Below are 18,679 nucleotides of genomic sequence, written 5' to 3'. Positions count from 1 at the left end.
CTCTGAACGCGGAGCCGGTTCGGAGGGCTCGTCGAGCACATGATTAAACGCGGCGCACCGTAAATTGGCAGGCCTGCTCCACCGGAGGGAGCGCGTCCGTTCCTCGCTGAGCCCTCCGTGTCGAAGAGGCTCTTGCCCCCCACGACCTCATTATGTCATCGCGACGCCAGCACGCTTTGTTCTACCCCTCAGCGTCTGTGAGGCAGGCTGGCTCTGACAGGCTAAGCCCCGTTGCCTCTAGCTCAACTTTGCCCAAGTTACTGCCAGACTCATGGGGGAATGTTTTCAGAAGGAGGGAGGCCTGTAACATATTATACTGTAGGGCACCACTTCCCTATTCATGGTTATCAGATGGCACAGGATGTTCAGTGGCTCAAACTCTTATCTGGGATCTATCTGGGAGCACAGTGTCTTACTAATTGTCATGTTCAGTAAGGAAATTGAAAATATGTTCTGTTCTGGGGATGTGAGGGCAGACATTTGCTGGTGTGTTTCCCCCCACCTTTTTTGCAAGTTAAATTGTGGTGCACCACAGATATTGCAAATCATTTATGTGTCTTTTCCCTTTGTGTGGGTGACACGGTGGTGAAGTGTGAGGGTTCGAATCCGGCCTAGGCCTTTCTCTGTTGAGTTTGCATGTTCTCCTTGTGTCCGTGTGGGTTTCCTCCTGCAGTCCAAAGACATGCAGGTACATTGGAGACTCTAAATTGCCCATAGGTATGAGTGTGTGTGTGTGAATGGTGTGTGTGCCCTGCAATAGATTGGCTGCCTGTCCAGGGTGTATTCTGGCTTTTTGCCCAATGCATGCTGGGATAGGCTCCAGCACCCCCCGCGACCCTGCCCAGGGTAAGCAGGTATAGATAATGGATGGATGGATTTTCCCTTTGTTGCAAGGTTCGAATCTCATTGCTCAACTCAACATGATTGAGCATGGGGAGGAATAGATATGTCTTTCTCCTTCTTTTTTTGCCAATCAAAAGTGATCTGTTTGTGTAGGATTGCACACTTCCTCCTCCTTATCACATCTGTTCTTGTTCTTTCTTCTTTCACTTTTTCTGTGATGCTGTGGATACCCCAGGACCGGTTTTCAGTCCTGTATTTAAATGCTAATTTTTTTGCGAGGGAGGTAGAAAGACCTTTGACTTTGGAGGGTTTCTCTGACAGATGCAACGGCAGCTTAGAGAGCAGTCCCTGTGATGTCCTGTTGTCCACATGCTTCCTTTTTCATTAATTCCTTAAACATTTTAAATCCATCTTTTCCATAAATCATCGCCACGCGTATTTCTGGCACGTTTATTCTTTCTTCATAACGTGTCAGTGTCAATTTTTAAAAGGGGGAGCATGAATAATATTATCACTTGTTTATGATAATTTGCTGCTGTCGTGCAGTTATTGTTTCTGTGAAAGCTTCAAAGCTTTCTCCTGAAGATGTATCACGCAGCGACAGAATGCTAGCAGATGTGCTGTGCTTATCACTGGTGATGGTGGACAGGGAGCCAAACCACACAGGGGCCAGAGAGGGCCGGCAGGAGCTGAGGGTTAATCCAGGGATGCCCTTCACACCTCTGGAGGGACTGAAACAGGGACACCGGGGATCCTGGAGGAATATGGAGAAGAGTGGCCTCTTAAGCATACAGGATTACCGAAAGAGCTTTTGGGAAAACTGAGCTAACAACCTGGAAATTGTACTGGTGTTGGGGGATGGCAGAGGTCACGCCCCCCTGAAATAGATCCCTTTTCTCTCATGGGAGAAGCGATGTGGTCTGCGTGTGGACATCAGCAGTGAAGCTGAATCAGATCTAGTGAATAAAAGTACACATCTTTCACGCTCAAAGAGAGGGAACACTGTGCAATTGCTTGTAAAGATTGCTTTCAGTATTCAAACACATGTGGAAATGATGCTAGCGGATATTCATACACATATATTCATACACACAGACACGCGGATATTCTCTCACACACACAAATACAAATTTCACACAGGTTTAAGGTATATATGCGCACAGACGTGTAAACATGCTGACATGCACATAAGCAAACATGTACACACAGATTTACGTGCGGAGAATACATGTACACGCATCGCTTGCATAAAGGCCAGTGAAGAAGGCCCTTTGCCTGAAGCAGCAGTGCTGCATTGTGGGTAGAACACAGCTCATGTAACTTTAAGTACACAGGAGCGCACGCACGCACACACTCGGGGAAATTACTGTTTTCACAACAGTTTGTTCGACTTTTCTGGCGCTAAGAGTGCCTTGCCCGTCGTCTTAGGAAAGCACTCCAGCTCGGGCTCCGTGATGTGCTTAATGGCAGTTGGTCCCCTGGAAATCCTCCAGCGCAGACACTCTTATTCAGAAAAGCACAAACCACAACATGAAGGCCCTCTGTTCATTATGCATAGCTCGCGCTGGCAGGAGGCTGTGTGTAGAATAGCAATGCAGACAGTGGGACTGGCAGGTCCCCCGCAGCTTGTTAAATGTTGCCACACTTATAAAAAATGTATTGTTTTCAGTGTTATCAGGAGGTTCATTATGACCAAGAGAAATCTGAAAGGAACTGAGCTTTTATTTACATACCTATTTAAATAAAATGTGCCCTAGACAGGAAAACAGACCAAAAATAAGGGATACCTTTTTTGTAGTCATGACATGGATTTTCTAAGAAGTAGGCTAATCAAAAGCAGTAGAATATATATTATTTTTTAAAGAAACCATGAAAACACATTTGGTTTGTGTACATCGCCATGACAAGCTTATCATTGGAATGACTCAATAAAACAGTTTAATTATTTAAACTCTGAACCATATGTGATTCTGTTGAAATATGGCAACTACAGTCTTCATTTCTTTGCCTCCCTTTTTGTTCCCTTCATCTTACTCTGTCTCTCACTCTGCTTGTCTCACTCACCCCCTCTCTTGCCCTCTCTCTCTTCCCTCCTTTCTTCTCTCTCCCCATCCCTGTCCTTTTCCTCAATCGCTATCTCTCACTCCCTCTCATTGTCCTCTTTCACTACCTCTTTCTTTCTTTCCATCTGTGTCCTGTCTCTCTTCTTTGATCTCTGGCCCCACCCCTCTTATTCCCTCTTTCCCTCCCTCACTCCCTCCTTCTCTGTGACCCCTTACACTCCCTCTCTCTCTCTGTCCTGTCTCAGCCCAGTACCAGGTGAAGCAGGGTACTTGTGAGGTGGTGGCCATACATCGCTGCTGTAACAAGAACAAGATCGAGGAGCGCTCCCAGACGGTCAAGTGCTCCTGCTTCCCCGGACAGGTTGCCGGGACAACAAGAGCGCAGCCCTCCTGCGTGGAAGGTAAAGTGCCCCCCTCCAGTCACCTCCACAGGGTGTTTATTAAATATTCACCACAGACAAGACAGAGGGATGCTTCCTGCTGAATGCAATATGAAAGAAGCTTTAGTCCTCTACACAACATCTATGGAGCTTTTAAGTAGAGTGCTTTCATCAGAAACGTGTTTGTCATATTCTGTGTACTACCTCTTCAGCCGCTGAACTCACTGTAGATTGTGTAGCAGTACAGGCTATGAGTAAACAAAGAAAAAGACTAATGCGGGTAATGTAAGAATACTATGAAGCGTCCTCTTCCCAGTTTTATCCTCTGTTGTAACATAAGGGAAAGAAAACTACTGCACAACAGCTGTCTATATTGTGGATATCCTTACCAAAAGCATGAAAGCAAAACCACTGCCTTGTGAATCTTATATTTCTGAAACCATTTATTGGACAGAAACACAATGCTGCTTATCTGAATACAGGGGTGTTAATAGGGAGATTATTGTATTAGCTAAAACAAGTTAAGAACAACATATAAATAAATAAATAAATAAATAAATAAATAGCCCATGCCTGAATTCCCCTGGGGATTGAGAACTTCACTCACAGTGCACTTCTGGGCAGTCATTATTAGTGTTTTTTTAATTTCATTTTTTCATATTTTTAAATTTAAAAAATAAAATATAAAATCCTTTACCTGCATAACAGTTGCCTTTAGCAAGCTTTATAACTTATATTTTATATGGTGTCCATTTATGCTGCTGAGTATTTACTGCATTCATGTTCAAGGAGAACTATGGTAAAAATTTAAATGGGTTGTTTTGTGATATGGATCAAATGCGAATGTGCATAATAATGCATTTCATACTGTGTTCTGAAAGCTCAGACTCCTGCTTCTGGATGATGCTAACTAGCTTTACAGCAGGCCAGATTTTTTTTCATTAGAGTGAATGCTGAAATACTATTCATAGTTTCTAAAGCTCTTTTCTGTACTTAGAGAGCTCTCTGATTCCTTAACGACACTTAGAATCTTTCTTTCTGAAGAAAAAAAAAACATCCAGTGAGCATTGCAGCGTGTACGGTGTGTGTGGTGATGATTTCATTATTTAGAAGTTAAATGAAAATCTTGACAACTAAAATGGAGAAAGAGAAGGGTCACAAATGCTCATTGCAGGATGAACTGCTGAAAGAACCAGCTTTGCTTTTTCACTCGATTTCCAAACAATGAATCTCTCAGAAAAAAGCTTTTTTTTTTTCCAAAGGGTTTTGTATTGCTTCAATTTAATTCAGTGTTTCTCATCCTAATTTTACACACACTTAGGCTTATATGAGCAATACCTTCACCCACCAAAATAATCATTCAAAATATGTACACTGGAAATGTTTTCCATGGCACTAATTAATTATTATGTTTGAATAAAAGTACTCATGTAACTCATGACATGTAGCTGATGTCTTGTTTTAAGCTGCAGTGGTCAGTTTTATTTATTCATTTTTTAAAAGTTAGGATGTTATTGATTTTGGAGCAGACCTGAGCAAGCCGAAGAACAGTATAACATTGCAACAGCAATGACAAAACGATGTTTGGAAGAACATTTACCTTCTTAAAATATCTCTTAAAATGAATGTAGAAAAAAAGGGAATGCACCTCAGAGGATGCTAGTCTATGTCGACATGCTTTCCCTATTGCGCATGTTGAGCCCCATTGCTGAAACATCATAGATTCAAGCCCCTGCTTTGTCACATAGTGGCAGGACACACTTGAATATCTTAACTGTTCACCACAGGTAGGGCTCATTTAAGTCAGCCAGGCTTCCTATTTACTGGTGCCCACTGTCTAGCTGTGCAAGCTATGTATCTGCACTGATCAGTGGTAACTGGGGTTGCCAGATTTAGAAATGGTCAAAACCAGATGACATGCACAGCTGGAAGTGTAATCGGGGTGGTCCTCTCGGAACCAATTTCAGACTGGTGTGTTGTGCTATCGGAACGGGGAGTCATTGAAATGCTAATTCGTTACAAACTACTGGGAAAATTTCTTCCATCTATTGCTCAACCAGGTACTTATCAGTTACATTACATCGTCTGGGCGGGACCACAAACCAGACCTATACAAATAATTTGAAAACTGGACATTCTGGCCGAAAACCAGATGCCTGACATCCCTAGTGGTAACCTTGCTGTGTGATCTGTAGTGTGGAAAACTGTTCCTGGCTTCTGAGTTAGCTGCACACCCTTGTGCAGATTTTAGTCAAAAGATGAAACCAAGCTTCCCAATGATAGAGAAAAGGGGCAGGATAAAATAATATAACAACACACACACACACACACACACACACACACAAACACACACTGGACTTGAACATGGCATGTCCTTCACAAAATACCTTCTCTGATATGCTGATGTCTGGTTGGAACACTCAGTTTGATTCAAGGTTATGTAGGCCCCAGTTACACTTGTCTTTTTAGGTTCTGTAGATCTCAGATGTAATCTGAGCGCAAAAAAATCACATATGGCTTGCATTTGGACAAATCCAAGGTGAAACTCCACTGGAGGTAGTCGTGGTTGGGTTCTGTCAGCACTGGATTTGAATTTCAATGCTTCTGCACACAGCTTCTGGTATCACCAACCCTACAATACAAATAATGAACATGTAGGGGTCACAAGACACATGGCTTAGATTTCTTCATCAATTTAGATAGAATGTAAGGCTATGTGCGTGATAATATGCCTGCAACAACTAGGAGAAATGTGATATTGGTCAACATGCAAGAAACTATATTTACAGAATATTATAAGAAATGTTTGAACAGATAACCACATTTGGATTTGAGTGGAATGTGCAGCATTGATTGAATGTGGTAGAAGGGAATATCTGGATTTTGTGAAGGAATGTAATGGAGTATTCAAATCCAGAGTAAGAGTGGATTTAGTGGATGATAATTCCAGTTTAGAGTAAGAAATAAACAGGTAAATATGTCAGATGGGAAGTGTGATATATTTCTGTGATTTGAGGAAAATAAATATTTTGTGATAAAATGTGAGACAGAGAGGTAAGAGTAAGACCCTGCAGAGGACGTTACACCTTACAGACAGTGTCATACAAACTACAGAGCACAGATCACAGCCACCGTCTGTAGCCAGTTCAGCCTCGTGATACATTCAGTCTCTCAGTTATGTATTGATTTAACATATATGGCTTGTTGTATAAATGTATTTCTTGTTATTCATGTAATCTCCGAGTGTTACGATGCAGAGTGAAAAGTGTCATTTTTACCATAAGTACTCCACTGCTGGTGGGAATTGTAGTACTGCTCTGTAGCTCTGCTGACCAGCATGTCACGAGCATTGGTGGGCGCGGGAGTTTGGGGACGCTGGCTGAGCGGTGATACAGAGACAGACAGAGAGAGAGAGAGAGAGAGAGAGAGAGAGAGAAACAGGGGTCATTTTGATGAACCTGCATCCCACCAGGGCTTAACAGGTTTTTATTAGAGAATGTGACAGAGCTAGCAAGAGCCAGTGACCTCCATCAAGAGCTAACTCAAGTCTTCCTGAGAGACAATCCCGCACGTCTCTGTGCTTGTTTTACCACCAGGGCCCCTCTACCTCTATCAAGCCCATGCTGTAAAATAAAGATATACGTCCCATTATGTCAAGATAAAGAATTGCTCAGACAGGAATGCGATAATGCATCTTTAGGGGTTGATAAAGTAATTGCAGGTTTGCACTTTAATGTTTTTCTAAAGTGCTTTTTCCTCCTATGCCCACTGTTTTTTTTTTTTTTTGTTTGAGACAGCTTTATTGAGATAATGACAAAACCTCTCTTTATGAAGAGTTTTTCAGTTTATGACGAAAGGCTGCTGAAGAAACATTCTGAATATCAAAGTTTACTAGGCCCTACCTAAGATTACTAGGCCCTGCCTTCTTTGTGATATCAAATCCTTCTGTACTTATGTAAGATACAACACACAGTCCTTTGTCTCTTGTGTATGTGTGTGTATGTGTGTGACAGTGACACAATTTGTATTGTGCAGGCCGTTAGCCTTAATTTGAGAGTATTTACATCCATATCGGGTGATCCTTCTGGGAATTGCATTCTTTTTTTAAACACTGCCGTAGCCACGTGTATTGAATTGTATTTATAAAATAGATTCAAATCCAAAAAAATAGAAAGTGTTGTGTTGCTGTACCTGTCGTAGCATTCTTTGTTCTGGGGAGATTTTCGGCAGTACTACACTTCTTTCACCAGTGGAGGGTGCTTTTCCCATTCATATCCCTGCTGTTGGTACAAAAGCTTTTTACAATTAATGTGCAAAAACTGGAGCAGACACTTCTATCCTATAGGGGCCAGAATGTTTTTTTTTTTAAGCCAACTTTTACAAAAGGCACTTATTTAGATCCTTGATTCAGGACAGATTAGACTCCCTGTCCACTTCTATCAGGTATTTAATTGTCTTTAAAAAAGCCCTTCATGCCTGGATACTAGATGCATCCCCTAGGCTTAAAATAGATTTGTGCCATGAGAGAACATAGAAAATGAAAAATTAAGAGATGTTTAATATCCAGGGGAACAAATATGTTCTGTATTACTGTAGGCCTATCTCAATACCAAGACTGTGTTAGTATATCACATCCTGCTTATTAGAACACCCCACAGACACTGTCCTCCATGTGCTTGGCTACTCATTAGATGTAAAAGCATAAAGGAAGCATCAAGGGATTGCTAAACAACTGGTTTGGCCAACTAATTTGATATCCATTTTTTCCTGTAAATACATATTACAGTGCATCTGTGACAACTTCAACCTTTGGAAACAGCTGTTTAACCTGCAGAGCTATAGTACTGAACTCTGATGCAGCTCTGGACTGCAGCTCTCTGCAGCCCGGGGGGCAGACGAATCAGGACTCTAAGGTCCAGAGTGGACTTTGGGGTTGCTCACTGAAATAAGTCACTACGCCCCTGCACTCAGAAGACTGGTCCCCTCTGAATGCACAGCAGTACAGAGGCCCCACTTTATAACTCAGGGGATTTATTTATCCAGACACACATTCACTTAACTACTGAATAATTGCTTCCTTGAAGTGGTACAAACTTCCTGCTTTAAACCTGAAATAAATTGATAGAGCAAGCTATAATTAAATGTAGTTAACACTGTTTAGATTTTATGTGAAAACTCTGCCGTGACAGTGCTGACTCTCAGTATTGTGATATCCACTCCCTGCCTTGTTTTGGCAGTTTCTCCTTTTTTTGGAACAGAAACAGGGCCAAATCGAGCATCATGCTTAGAGTTACATGGGGCCAGTAATTAAAAACAAAACAAAAAAAGATTTTGATAAAATATGAATGAAACCAGTGATGTAACCTGCTTGCAACTCTAGGTGCATACAGAATCCCACCTCCTCCAATTATCGTTTGAAATGGCCAATCACAGTCAACTGTAGCTCTGGCCGAAATAGTATACCTCCTACAGGAGCATATAACTTGAGTCATATAGATGCCAACTAGGCCCTCTATTTATTTCTGACAATGGAAATGTCTGTACAGAGACACATCCTGTCTATTCAGCACTGACATATCTCAAGGGCAAGGACTAGAGCCTTTGTATGACATCAAAAATGTAGCAGTTGTTTTACAATTGTTCTCCAATAAAAAAAAAAAGATTGTCAGATTGATTGTTGTGGATTATTAATGAGTAGTAAATTCATACACTTGATTCATAAAAAAGTCTCCACTTGGTGTATTCGACATAGTATAGGCTTAGCAACACCCATTGCCTCTGAGTGACAGAACAATACAGGCCATTGTTCTGGTGTGTTTGTGAGTAGTCTTTTTATGATCATATTAGCAAAGCTTTAGACTGGAGAGAACCACATCCATTTGAGTGCTTAATTTCAATTGGAAATTAAGCACTCAAATGGATATGGCTCTCACTCAATTTCTTCATGGAAAAAGATATTTGGGAAAAATACAGTTTCATAATTAATGGCCAACAAAAGTACTGCTTAAATAGCTTGTTATATGACTGGCCAGTTCAATCTGGACAGTTATTACAAGCTTTGCTTGTTTATGGACAGTCTGTCGGTCTTTTTTCTGAGGTGAGGACTTATGCATGTTTATCCCCTGCTGTTCGCAGTCCATTCTCTATATCCCCAATGAGATTCAGAGAGGATTAAATGAGATATATGAGCTGAGGTTAAGAGGGATTTAGCTGCGTACGAATGAAATAGCCGGGTTGTATTTATGTGGCCGTGGAAAGTGTAAAACATTCCCATGACAGCCCAATTGCTGCTCCACAGGGTTGCGTTCAGCACATGAAATGGGATTCATAATGCTCAATAAATAAGGGTCAAAAGGGTTATCCATATTTATTATGACAATGCTCTGCATTCCTTACAGAGGCCCTGCTAGACTGAGCCTACTGTGAATTATATGGAATTATTGTATGGCATTAACCTGTGTCAAAGTCAGCATTGTGAGCTGGAGTCAGCGCTTGTCTGAATCAAGTGATTTCAAGCTCGGCAATGGAAGGTCGAAGAATTAGCTCTAATCTAATATAATGCCGTAAATGGATTTAGATTGGTGGTGGTGAGGTTGGATTTCTGAAGGAGAACTCCAGATGAGGTGATGTGCAATTGAGAGGAGTCGCAGTATTGGGCCTTACTGCTAATCAGCAGGAATACTCTCAGGCCTGACAGAGCTCTGTGTGTGCGTGAGTGTGCATTTGTGGGTATGTGCATGTATGTGTATGTCTGTGTGTTCGCGTATGTATGTGAGTGTGCGTTTGTGGATATGTGCATGTATGTGTATGCGTGTGTGTTCACGTGTATGTGGGTGTGCATTCGTGTATTTTCTTGTGTATGTGTGTGCATGTGTGTGTGTGTGTGTGTAAGTGCATGTGTTTATATATGCATGTGTATGCGTGTTTGTGTGTGTGTATGTGTGTGTATCTGTGTGTCTGTGTAGGCATGCAAGCATGTGTCTGCGTGCTTATGTGTGTGTGTGTGTGCACGCACGTGTGTGGAGAGGGGTAGGGTGTTACTAAATCATTTCTGAAGGAGATGGATGCTCTTTGGTTGCAGCTCGGCTCAGTGAATGGAACTGCTTGAATGCTGTGGGGTTTCAGCTGGTGAATCCTATTTTGGAAGTCAGCAAGTTGCTTCACCCTTCCCCTGTCGGGCAAAGAAAATCAGATTGCAGTGTCCACATGGTGTATGTGTATGTATGTATGTATGTCCAGCATATCCCCCATTCTCTTTAAATGATAATGCCCTGGAGGCTCAGGCACAGAGGTGAGTGTACGAGGTCTTCACACATGCACACAAGCGCGCGTGCACACACACACAGTAGAGTACAGCCTGCAGCCAGTGCTCAGTATCTCCTGACATGGCTTTTGTTGCACTGCTTTTCTTCAATTTCTTATACTAGACTATGGATAAATGCTGCTTTTCTATTTTTGAAAGAACATGCAGTTAAAGTTTGAGAAAACATTATCTAGAGAAGAACTGTACAATTTTTCTCTGAAAAAGTTAAAGCACAGGAAATAAACATGTGGTTCAGGGTGTTGTGACTACTTTTCACTTTTGCATCTAATAGTAAAATGAGACACGGCAACTTCAGGAGCTCTTATGTTTGTTTGTATCATACCTGTTTCATTCCCTAGCAGTACACAAAGAGTTATCTTTGCTATTGGACTCCATTGAATTGAAAGTATTTGCAGTCCTTTCTATCCAAGAAACTAGACCTGCAGTTACCAGACTGTCCACATGAGGTCAGAAACATTTCAACAACAACCAAAACATGCAAAAGTATAGACTGAAAATGCACTGTACTGTAGCTAAATGTGATGCTGGTTTCTGTATTTAAATGAAATAACACAGTGTATTCTGTCTTAATTCTCCATGGACAGCCTCATTACACATATGTTTGATGTTTTTGTTTAATCCTTGAAATTTAAAATGGATGCAAATACCCTGCACAATTGGAATATGTATACACGTACACATGCGCACACACTCTCTGTCTCTCTCCTCCTCTCTCATGCACACACACACACACACACACACACACACAGACACGCACACACGCACACTCTCTCTCACACACACACACACACACATGCTCACACACTCACATAGACTTACATGCACAAAAACATACAGAAGTGAATGGGCTCAGTGAGTCTCTCTGGCCTGCTTATTTTTCGTTCTGTATGAAAATCATTTCCACACCCTGGTCTAGTTGGAATGCATTATGCAGTGTGTCAGAGGCAGAAAAGTCCAGACATTGCATAAGCTGTCACTCTCAAACCCATGATCCATTCCGACACAATCAGTGACATTTGTCAGTGTTCCATCAGGCCAATGCATTCCCTTAATCTAAACATGAGGCCCCACACCCGTGTGACATTTTCCCCATTCAAACTGCTGGAGATCGGTCTCCAGAGAAAGACCCACTGCTATGCGAGGTCACAGATGACCACCACCTACTCTTAATCACTGGTGACCATGACATTTTGGGTAACATAACACCACATTTACTGTAGGTGCAGTGTGCCAATCTATGTTTATTTACTACTCTTTAACATTAACATTGACAAACTAACGAAGGTGCTGCACGCTTGTGATTTTAATTTTAGCGGCCAATGAAGGAGTTGCATAAATCAGTCGCTCTATTACCAGAGACAATGAATTCAGCTCTGTTATTATTAGCTTTTTGGTAAGTAATCTTTATCTGAGGTGGGGGCATGTTTATTTCCACTGTGACCAATTAATTCTCAATTCCAGCCCTGATGAGACTTTAAAGTCAATTCTGTTTATTTCTTAATGAATCTGCCGTAAATTGCATTCGCACTTGCACGGTGCTGGAATGGAAGTTTTTTCACTTGCTGAATCCCATTATTAACTTTTGTTGTGGAGCTCATGTCCTGCCAGTTTCTGTCTTACCGTGTAATCAGCTGTCTGTATTGCAGTAGTGCCCGGTGTCACCTCCTCCTCCTCCTTCTTCTCCTCCCCTTCATCATCTTTTCTCTCTTCCATCTGTTTTTATTGTGTCCTTCTGCACGGTCAGCCGACAGCCAGAGCAAGTGTGCAGGGTCACCACCTCTTCCCCCTGCCCCTTCCTGCCATGCCCACTCCCCGCTCATAACCAGGGAGCTGGAAAACAACATGGCCATGGTGAGGTCAGGTGTGCATAACTCAGAGGGACTATGTGAGAGTGGGCACGATGCTGAGAGAGAGAAAGAGAGAGAGGGAGGGAGGGAGGAGTAGAGGAGTATGAGTGAGCACTGATCTCACAGAAAGGTAGAGAAGGAGTGATAACTGAACTCAAAGAACAGTGGAGGTAGTGTGTCAGCTCTGCTCAGATGGGGTAACTTTACTTATCTGTTGATCTTTTGTTAGTCTATATGAAGTAAGCCATTTTCTTACTGTCGGAATACATTAAATCTCATTGCATTTAGTTACACAATCTTATTCAAGGTGCCTTGCATAATTGGAGATTATCAGTGCTACTAAATAATACAAAAGTGTAATCATTACTACATTTTAACTATGGTGTGTGTAATAGTCAACTACTGTATGTAGGGAAACCAATGGCTCATAAACTTTGCTCACTTTATTATTTGAGGAAGCAACACAATCCCATTTCAATTTTTTTTTTTACATCAGCTTGGAAGGGTGGACATTAGCATGCCTGTGTGTAGCCAGCAGCCGCTTCTTTTAGCTCTGCAGTCTGAGCTGATCCGTTGCACCATAAGACTTTACATATCACACAGCTAGAGTAGGTAGCAGGGAGTTACCCCATTGGCCAGAGGAGTCACTGCTCTAATGAGGTAGGGAGTAGCCTACCGAATGAAAACCTCCTCCCCAGGAGAAATTATAATTTAGCCTGTGGGACTCCTGCCCACAATTGTAACTTGCGTGATGAGGCTTTGATTCTGGACTATGCGGTGCATCAATAACTCAATGCAGTGAAAGCACCAACAGCCTCCAATGTATTGGTTGAATACCTGTTACTTTTTAAATTAGCATTTTCTAGGGGCAGATCTTGTGTACTAAGCAAATTTGTAGTGTCTACTCAACAACTTCTATTGTACTTATGTAGCTCCACTGTAATTTTTAAAATAAGCTTTTATTTTTAGTCCAATTAGGATAATGTATGTTTTTAATCCTGTACTTTCTGGTCTGGTTCGTCTCTTCAGCTAGTTCAAATTTAACCTTCCCAGTAAGTCATTTGCTGAGTTCCCCCAGCTCTGCCCACTAGTCTCTGGTTTTCCCTTGCAGACAGATTCTTACATGACACATGAGAGGATTTGCTGATGTTCTTTGCATAATTTGGTTTAAACCTATTTTCCTGGGGATTTCTTCTACCCCATTCGTTTGAAACAGTGACAACAGTTCAAAATTTTTTCAGAGCCCGATCAATTTTGGGGTTTAATTGATTCCTTTGTGCAGGTTGTATCCCTTGTATGATGAGGAAATGACGGCAATGGCCCTTCCTTCTGCCCTTCACAGTCTAGACGTGAAATCAGATTGAAAAACTCTGCTTCTCCCTCTAAAGATGACGAAATGGAGGATAAGAGAGAACATAGCTCCAGTTCTGCGTGATCCCCTCCGAAGCCTTGCTGGTCAACCCTTCACCCTTGTGGGGGAAGATTTTCTAACCTTGTTTTGGGAGAAACAGTTGTATAGTTTAATATTGTTTAGATGAGAAAACTGCTGGGTTACTTCCATTGAAATATATTTCAGCCTTTCAATACTTCCTTTCATTTTACAAAGACATCTGCAGCTAACTGCATGTATACTCCCTTTGCTGCTGTCTGTGATGCTCATTGGACGTGCATGAGCAATGCCTTGGATATAATGGCACCCCACTCGAAAGCTTTCAGACCGGTTGTCTCTCATGCAAGAGGCAGTTCTGTTCTGTATTTCATGTAAGGGCAATCTTGGGACACAATCAGTGCCTGCCTTCCAGTAGTCTGCCAGCTTGTATGGTGTCCCTGGTATTCTCTCTGACGCCGAAAGTGCTTTTGGCACTAAGCGGGTTTTAATCAGCAGGCGAAAACATTCATGTACTGAGTGAAATCCTCAAAGAAACAGCCTGTTCAGTCCTTGTGTGGCATATGATCAAAGACATCCCTCCTCTGCAAGAACTTTTTCATTCATTCCTTTCATCAGTTGATTGCCTTGTACTAATCAGTACCCAGGGCTGAAGGGAGACTCTTAATTTTTGTATTGTTGTCCCATTTGTTTTTTCTCTTAGTTATGTACTGATTACATACACAGGAACTGAGGTCTTGCCTTTCTGGAGAACGTCATTCTCAGTCTTAAGGTTTTCCTGAAACCTTTGCTTTATGATCATGTAGCTCGGATGTACAGTATAGTGGCATTGTGGTTGGTCTGGAAGTAACAAAAGACTGTAATGGAATGTAATCTGGGGAAATGGACTCTGAGATACTAGTGCGGAGAGCATGTCAAGCATGAGCTGGGTCTAGATACTGAGGTTAGTTTCATGCACAAGTGTCTGAATGAGGCTAGAACTGTTTGTTTGGCTATTGTGTAGATAAGACTGGATCTGTGCACTGCGGCTATCTCTTTTTTGTAGATAAGACTGGATCAGTATGCTGGGGTTATCTCTGTTGTGGGGGAGGTTGGATCAGTGTGCTGAGGTTCTCTCTGTTGTGGGAGAGGTTGGATCAGTGTGCTGGGTTATCTCTGTTGTGGGAGAGGTTGGATCAGTGTGCTGGGTTATCTCTGTTGTAGGAGAGGTTAGATCAGTGTGCTGGGTTATCTCTGTCGTGGGAGAGGTTGGATCAGTGTGCTGGGTTATCTCTGTCGTGGGAGAGGTTGGATCAGTGTGCTGGGTTATCTCTGTTGTGGGAAACTTTGGGTCAGTGTGTTGGGTTATGTCTGTTGTGGGAGAGGTTGGATCAGTGTGCTGGGTTGTGGGAGAGGTTGGATCAATGTGCTGGGTTGTGGAAGAGGCTGGATCAGTGTGAGGTGGTTATCTCTGTTCTGGGAGAGGTTGTGTTAGTGTGCTGGGTTGTGGGAGAGGTTGGATCAGTGTGCTGGGTTTATCTGTTGTGGGAGAGGTTGGATCAGTGTGCTGGTTTGTGGGAGAGGTTGGATCAGTGAGCTGGGTTGTGGGAGAGGTTGTATCAGTGTGCTGGGTTGTGGGAGAGGTTGGATCAGTGTGCTGGGTTTATCTGTTGGTGGAGAGGTTGGATCAGTGTGCTGGTTTGTGGGAGAGGTTGGATCAGTGAGCTGGGTTGTGGGAGAGGTTGTATCAGTGTGCTGGGTTGTGGGAGAGGTTGGATCAGTGTGCTGGGTTTATCTGTTGGTGGAGAGGTTGGATCAGTGTGCTGGTTTGTGGGAGAGGTTGTATCAGTGTGCTGGGTTGTGGGAGAGGTTGGATCAGTGTGCTGGGTTTATCTGTTGGTGGAGAGGTTGGATCAGTGTGCTGGGTTGTGGGAGAGGTTGGATCAGTGTGCTGGGTTGTGGGAGAGGTTGTATCAGTGAGCTGGGTTGTGGGAGAGGTTGGATCAGTGAGCTGGGTTGTGGGAGAGGTTGGATCAGTGTGCTGGGTTGTGGGAGAGGTTGGATCAGTGTGCTGGGTTTATCTGTTGGTGGAGAGGTTGGATCAGTGTGCTGGGTTGTGGGAGAGGTTGTATCAGTGTGCTGGGTTGGTGGAGAGGTTGGATCAGTGTGCTGGGTTGTGGGAGAGGTTGGATCAGTGTGCTGGGTTGTGGGAGAGGTTGGATCAGTGTGCTGGGTTGTGGGAGAGGTTGGATCAGTGTGCTGGGTTTATCTGTTGGTGGAGAGGTTGGATCAGTGAGCTGGGTTGTGGGAGAGGTTGGATCAGTGTGCTGGGTTTATCTGTTGGTGGAGAGGTTGGATCAGTGAGCTGGGTTGTGGGAGAGGTTGTATCAGTGTGCTGGGTTGTGGGAGAGGTTGGATCAGTGTGCTGGGTTTATCTGTTGGTGGAGAGGTTGGATCAGTGTGCTGGGTTGTGGGAGAGGTTGGATCAGTGTGCTGGTTTGTGGGAGAGGTTGGATCAGTGTGCTGGTTTGTGGGAGAGGTTGGATCAGTGAGCTGGGTTGTGGGAGAGGTTGTATCAGTGTGCTGGGTTGTGGGAGAGGTTGGATCAGTGTGCTGGGTTTATCTGTTGGTGGAGAGGTTGGATCAGTGTGCTGGGTTGTGGGAGAGGTTGGATCAGTGAGCTGGGTTGTGGGAGAGGTTGGATCAGTGTGCTGGGTTGTGGGAGAGGTTGGATCAGTGCTAGCTGCGGTTAATACTCAGCACTTTCCTTCTCTTGTGTTGTTGTCCAGCCTCCATCGTGCTGCAGAAATGGTGGTGTCAGATGCATCCCTGCCTGGATGGAGAGGAGTGCAAAGTGCTTCCGGATCTCACCGGCTGGTCCTGCAGCACTGGGAACAAAGTGAAGACAACCAAGGTGAGAAGCATGTACAGACACACAGCAGGCTGGCTGGAGTGTGCAGGTGTGGCAAGGGCTCTGCAGTTGACAAGGAGCTGTGGTAGTTGTGAACTCCTACTGTTTAATGCTATTGCTGGTCTGACTGATAGGATCAAACAGCAAAACACATTTTTGATGTCATGTGCAGAAGCTCATTCCTCTCTCTTGCAGGCATTGGCAGACTCCACCAATTAGATTACAGAATAACCTTATGTCACACAAAATGTAATCTAATTTCTATTTTCAGCAAGATGCTCCCTGTGGGACTGGCTGATAAAGGATGGGAACACATACCAACTTTTTTGTGCTCCAGCTTGAGAATTTGATGTTGTGTGATGTTGATTGCATTGACAGCCATTATTATTCAGATATAATGGGTGTCTCAATTAAAGCTACACAAACAAACTTTCATGTAGTCCAAGATTATGCTTGTTCACATATTTGCTGCAAGGATCATATGAAAGCCTGTGTGCTGAGCAAATTAATCCCACCCATGAAATACATACTTTGATGATAAAAGACATAATAATTGAACATAATTCCAGCTTTTGTGTGAAACATCAATGAACACTACTTAAAGTACTGAGTGAGGAATGCCCAGTGAACTGAGAAATCCCTTGGTAAGATTCATTTGTTAATCTTATCAAAAGATTACACAAGAAAGAACAAAATGGAAGGCATTTTGCGCACATGTAAACCAAATTTATGCCAAACCCCAACAATCATTATATTAATTAAACATTTCATGTGTGAGTGAACTGCTTGTCGGAGACAAATTGATTTAAACAAGGGCCTTCATGGCCTTTGTAATCTGGTGATCTATGAAAGTTAATTTGCAGACCATTTGTGGATTGTTAAATTGAGCAGGTGCGGTTTATTCACAGGTGAAATATTAAAAAGAAAACAGTTGTGAAGAGTGCAGAAACACTATAAGAGTAATTGCTTAGAGAACGAAATAACAGCGCAACATCTGTTGCATTCATTAAAATGCATTATGGCTACTAGTTCCATGGAGGGTTTCAAATTAAGGGTCCTAATTAAATTGGTAAGAGCGTGGACAAAAATGAGGAGTGAATAAAGGACCTCTATTTGAATTAATGGGCCCAGCAATGGAACGATTGATGTGAGTGAAGTTATCACGGTCATCGTTTTTTATTTATTTCCCCCTCATGACTGAGGAACCAATCAGCCACAGAGGGGCAGGCGAGTGGGTGGAGAGGGAAATATGCCTTGCTGCATCAACGAGCGTTAATTCTCCTTTGACGCTCTGTAAAATAAGAACACTGTTGGCGTGACACTCCATAGCAGATGTCACAGGAGACTGCACAATGACTTCTCCCTCTCTCATACTCTCTCATGGTCTCACACTCTCCCTTTCTCTCCCTCGATATTCCCCCCATCTTTCACCCTCTCTGTCTTGCACTGGTTCTCGGTTTCTCTTTTGCATGCTCTATCTCTCCATCTCTACTTTCCTTGAGACCGTATGCCAGGGTTGCGTGTGCAAAATCCATTTACTGTAGATGTGCAGGGGCTGAACATAATGTAGCTGTACACAATACAGATCAACCCATTCAAAAAAGCACATGCAGATCCACTGTACACATATAAAGTTCCAAATAAAACCGTTAAACTACGCATTGGAAATTACATAAACATTGTTTTGTTAGCTCTCTTCAAATAGAAAGCCAAGAATGCAGAGAACTGTTCAGGTAAAAATATTGTTTTTTGGAGTTTGCCAGTGTATACTGCCCAATAAATATGTTTGTGCTCGTTGCTGAAACCTCTCCTGTCAATTTTGTAGACCGCAGGAAAGCAGATATTCTCCAAAATAAATTATGTTAAGCTGCTGCTTTTTTACAATCCACAATCAGCAGTTAATCTCAAACAAACATTGTACTGGAGAACAACACTTGTGTGGCTT

At 42.8% G+C, this 18,679-nt stretch overlaps 2 protein-coding genes and 2 long non-coding RNA genes across 22 annotated transcripts in view; 2 read left to right on the top strand and 2 right to left on the bottom strand.

Moving 5' to 3' along the window:
- The window catches only part of tafa4b (TAFA chemokine like family member 4b), a 40,251-nt gene that overhangs the window by 20,272 nt on the left and 1,300 nt on the right, over window positions 1–18,679 (top strand). For all 3 annotated transcript variants that reach the window (XM_035389446.1, XM_035389445.1, XM_035389447.1), the window contains exons 4-5: window positions 3,152–3,307; window positions 16,613–16,737. In XM_035389446.1, the coding sequence (XP_035245337.1) occupies window positions 3,152–3,307; window positions 16,613–16,737 (281 nt within the window). The remainder of the gene's footprint in view (window positions 1–3,151; window positions 3,308–16,612; window positions 16,738–18,679) is intronic.
- On the bottom strand, window positions 3,721–13,751 carry LOC118211884. 3 transcript variants are annotated; one of them, XR_004762112.1, is made up of 4 exons: window positions 12,231–13,751; window positions 7,478–7,566; window positions 6,565–6,665; window positions 3,721–5,918 (listed from the first exon to the last, which is right to left on the bottom strand). It is a non-coding gene; the product is annotated as an uncharacterized LOC118211884 (long non-coding RNA). The 3 variants fall into 3 exon arrangements; XR_004762113.1 differs by having other exon boundaries at window positions 7,478–7,563; XR_004762111.1 differs by lacking the exon at window positions 7,478–7,566.
- LOC118211881 lies at window positions 13,916–16,560 on the top strand. Of its 15 annotated transcripts, XM_035389444.1 has the most exons (6): window positions 13,916–15,013; window positions 15,407–15,504; window positions 15,979–16,038; window positions 16,069–16,136; window positions 16,175–16,272; window positions 16,333–16,523. In XM_035389444.1, exons 1-6 carry the CDS (start codon window positions 14,906–14,908, stop codon window positions 16,501–16,503), a joined length of 603 nt encoding a protein of 200 aa, XP_035245335.1. In that variant the 5' UTR covers window positions 13,916–14,905; the 3' UTR covers window positions 16,504–16,523. The 15 variants fall into 15 exon arrangements, 2 of the variants coding, with proteins under 2 accessions (XP_035245335.1, XP_035245333.1); XM_035389442.1 differs by having other exon boundaries at window positions 15,979–16,136; XR_004762107.1 differs by lacking the exons at window positions 13,916–15,013; window positions 16,333–16,523 and adding exons at window positions 15,224–15,238; window positions 15,881–15,918 and having other exon boundaries at window positions 15,467–15,790; window positions 15,979–16,330.
- The window catches only part of LOC118211885, a 33,465-nt gene continuing 31,306 nt past the window's right edge, over window positions 16,521–18,679 (bottom strand). The window contains exon 3 of the long non-coding RNA XR_004762114.1: window positions 16,521–16,711. This is a non-coding gene — a long non-coding RNA (uncharacterized LOC118211885). The remainder of the gene's footprint in view (window positions 16,712–18,679) is intronic.

The sequence above is a fragment of the Anguilla anguilla genome, chromosome 13 (genome assembly GCF_013347855.1).
Source record: "Anguilla anguilla isolate fAngAng1 chromosome 13, fAngAng1.pri, whole genome shotgun sequence".
NCBI classification, from domain to species: Eukaryota; Metazoa; Chordata; class Actinopteri; order Anguilliformes; family Anguillidae; genus Anguilla; species Anguilla anguilla.
The sequence above is the reverse complement of the archived record's forward strand: the minus strand, read 5'-3'. Positions and strand labels throughout refer to the sequence as shown.

What these genes read in the sequence shown, in the direction of transcription:
- LOC118211881 (XM_035389442.1), top strand. Translation starts at nt 14,906, where the DNA reads ATGCTGGGGTTATCTCTGTTGTGGGGGAGGTTGGATCAGTGTGCTGAG. An exon ending in TTATCTCTGTTGTGGGAGAG is followed by an intron (nt 15,014 to 15,406) that starts GTTGGATCAGTG and finishes TTTGTGGGAGAG; the next exon opens with GTTGGATCAGTGAGCTGGGT. An exon ending in TGAGCTGGGTTGTGGGAGAG is followed by an intron (nt 16,137 to 16,174) that starts GTTGGATCAGTG and finishes GTTGGTGGAGAG; the next exon opens with GTTGGATCAGTGAGCTGGGT.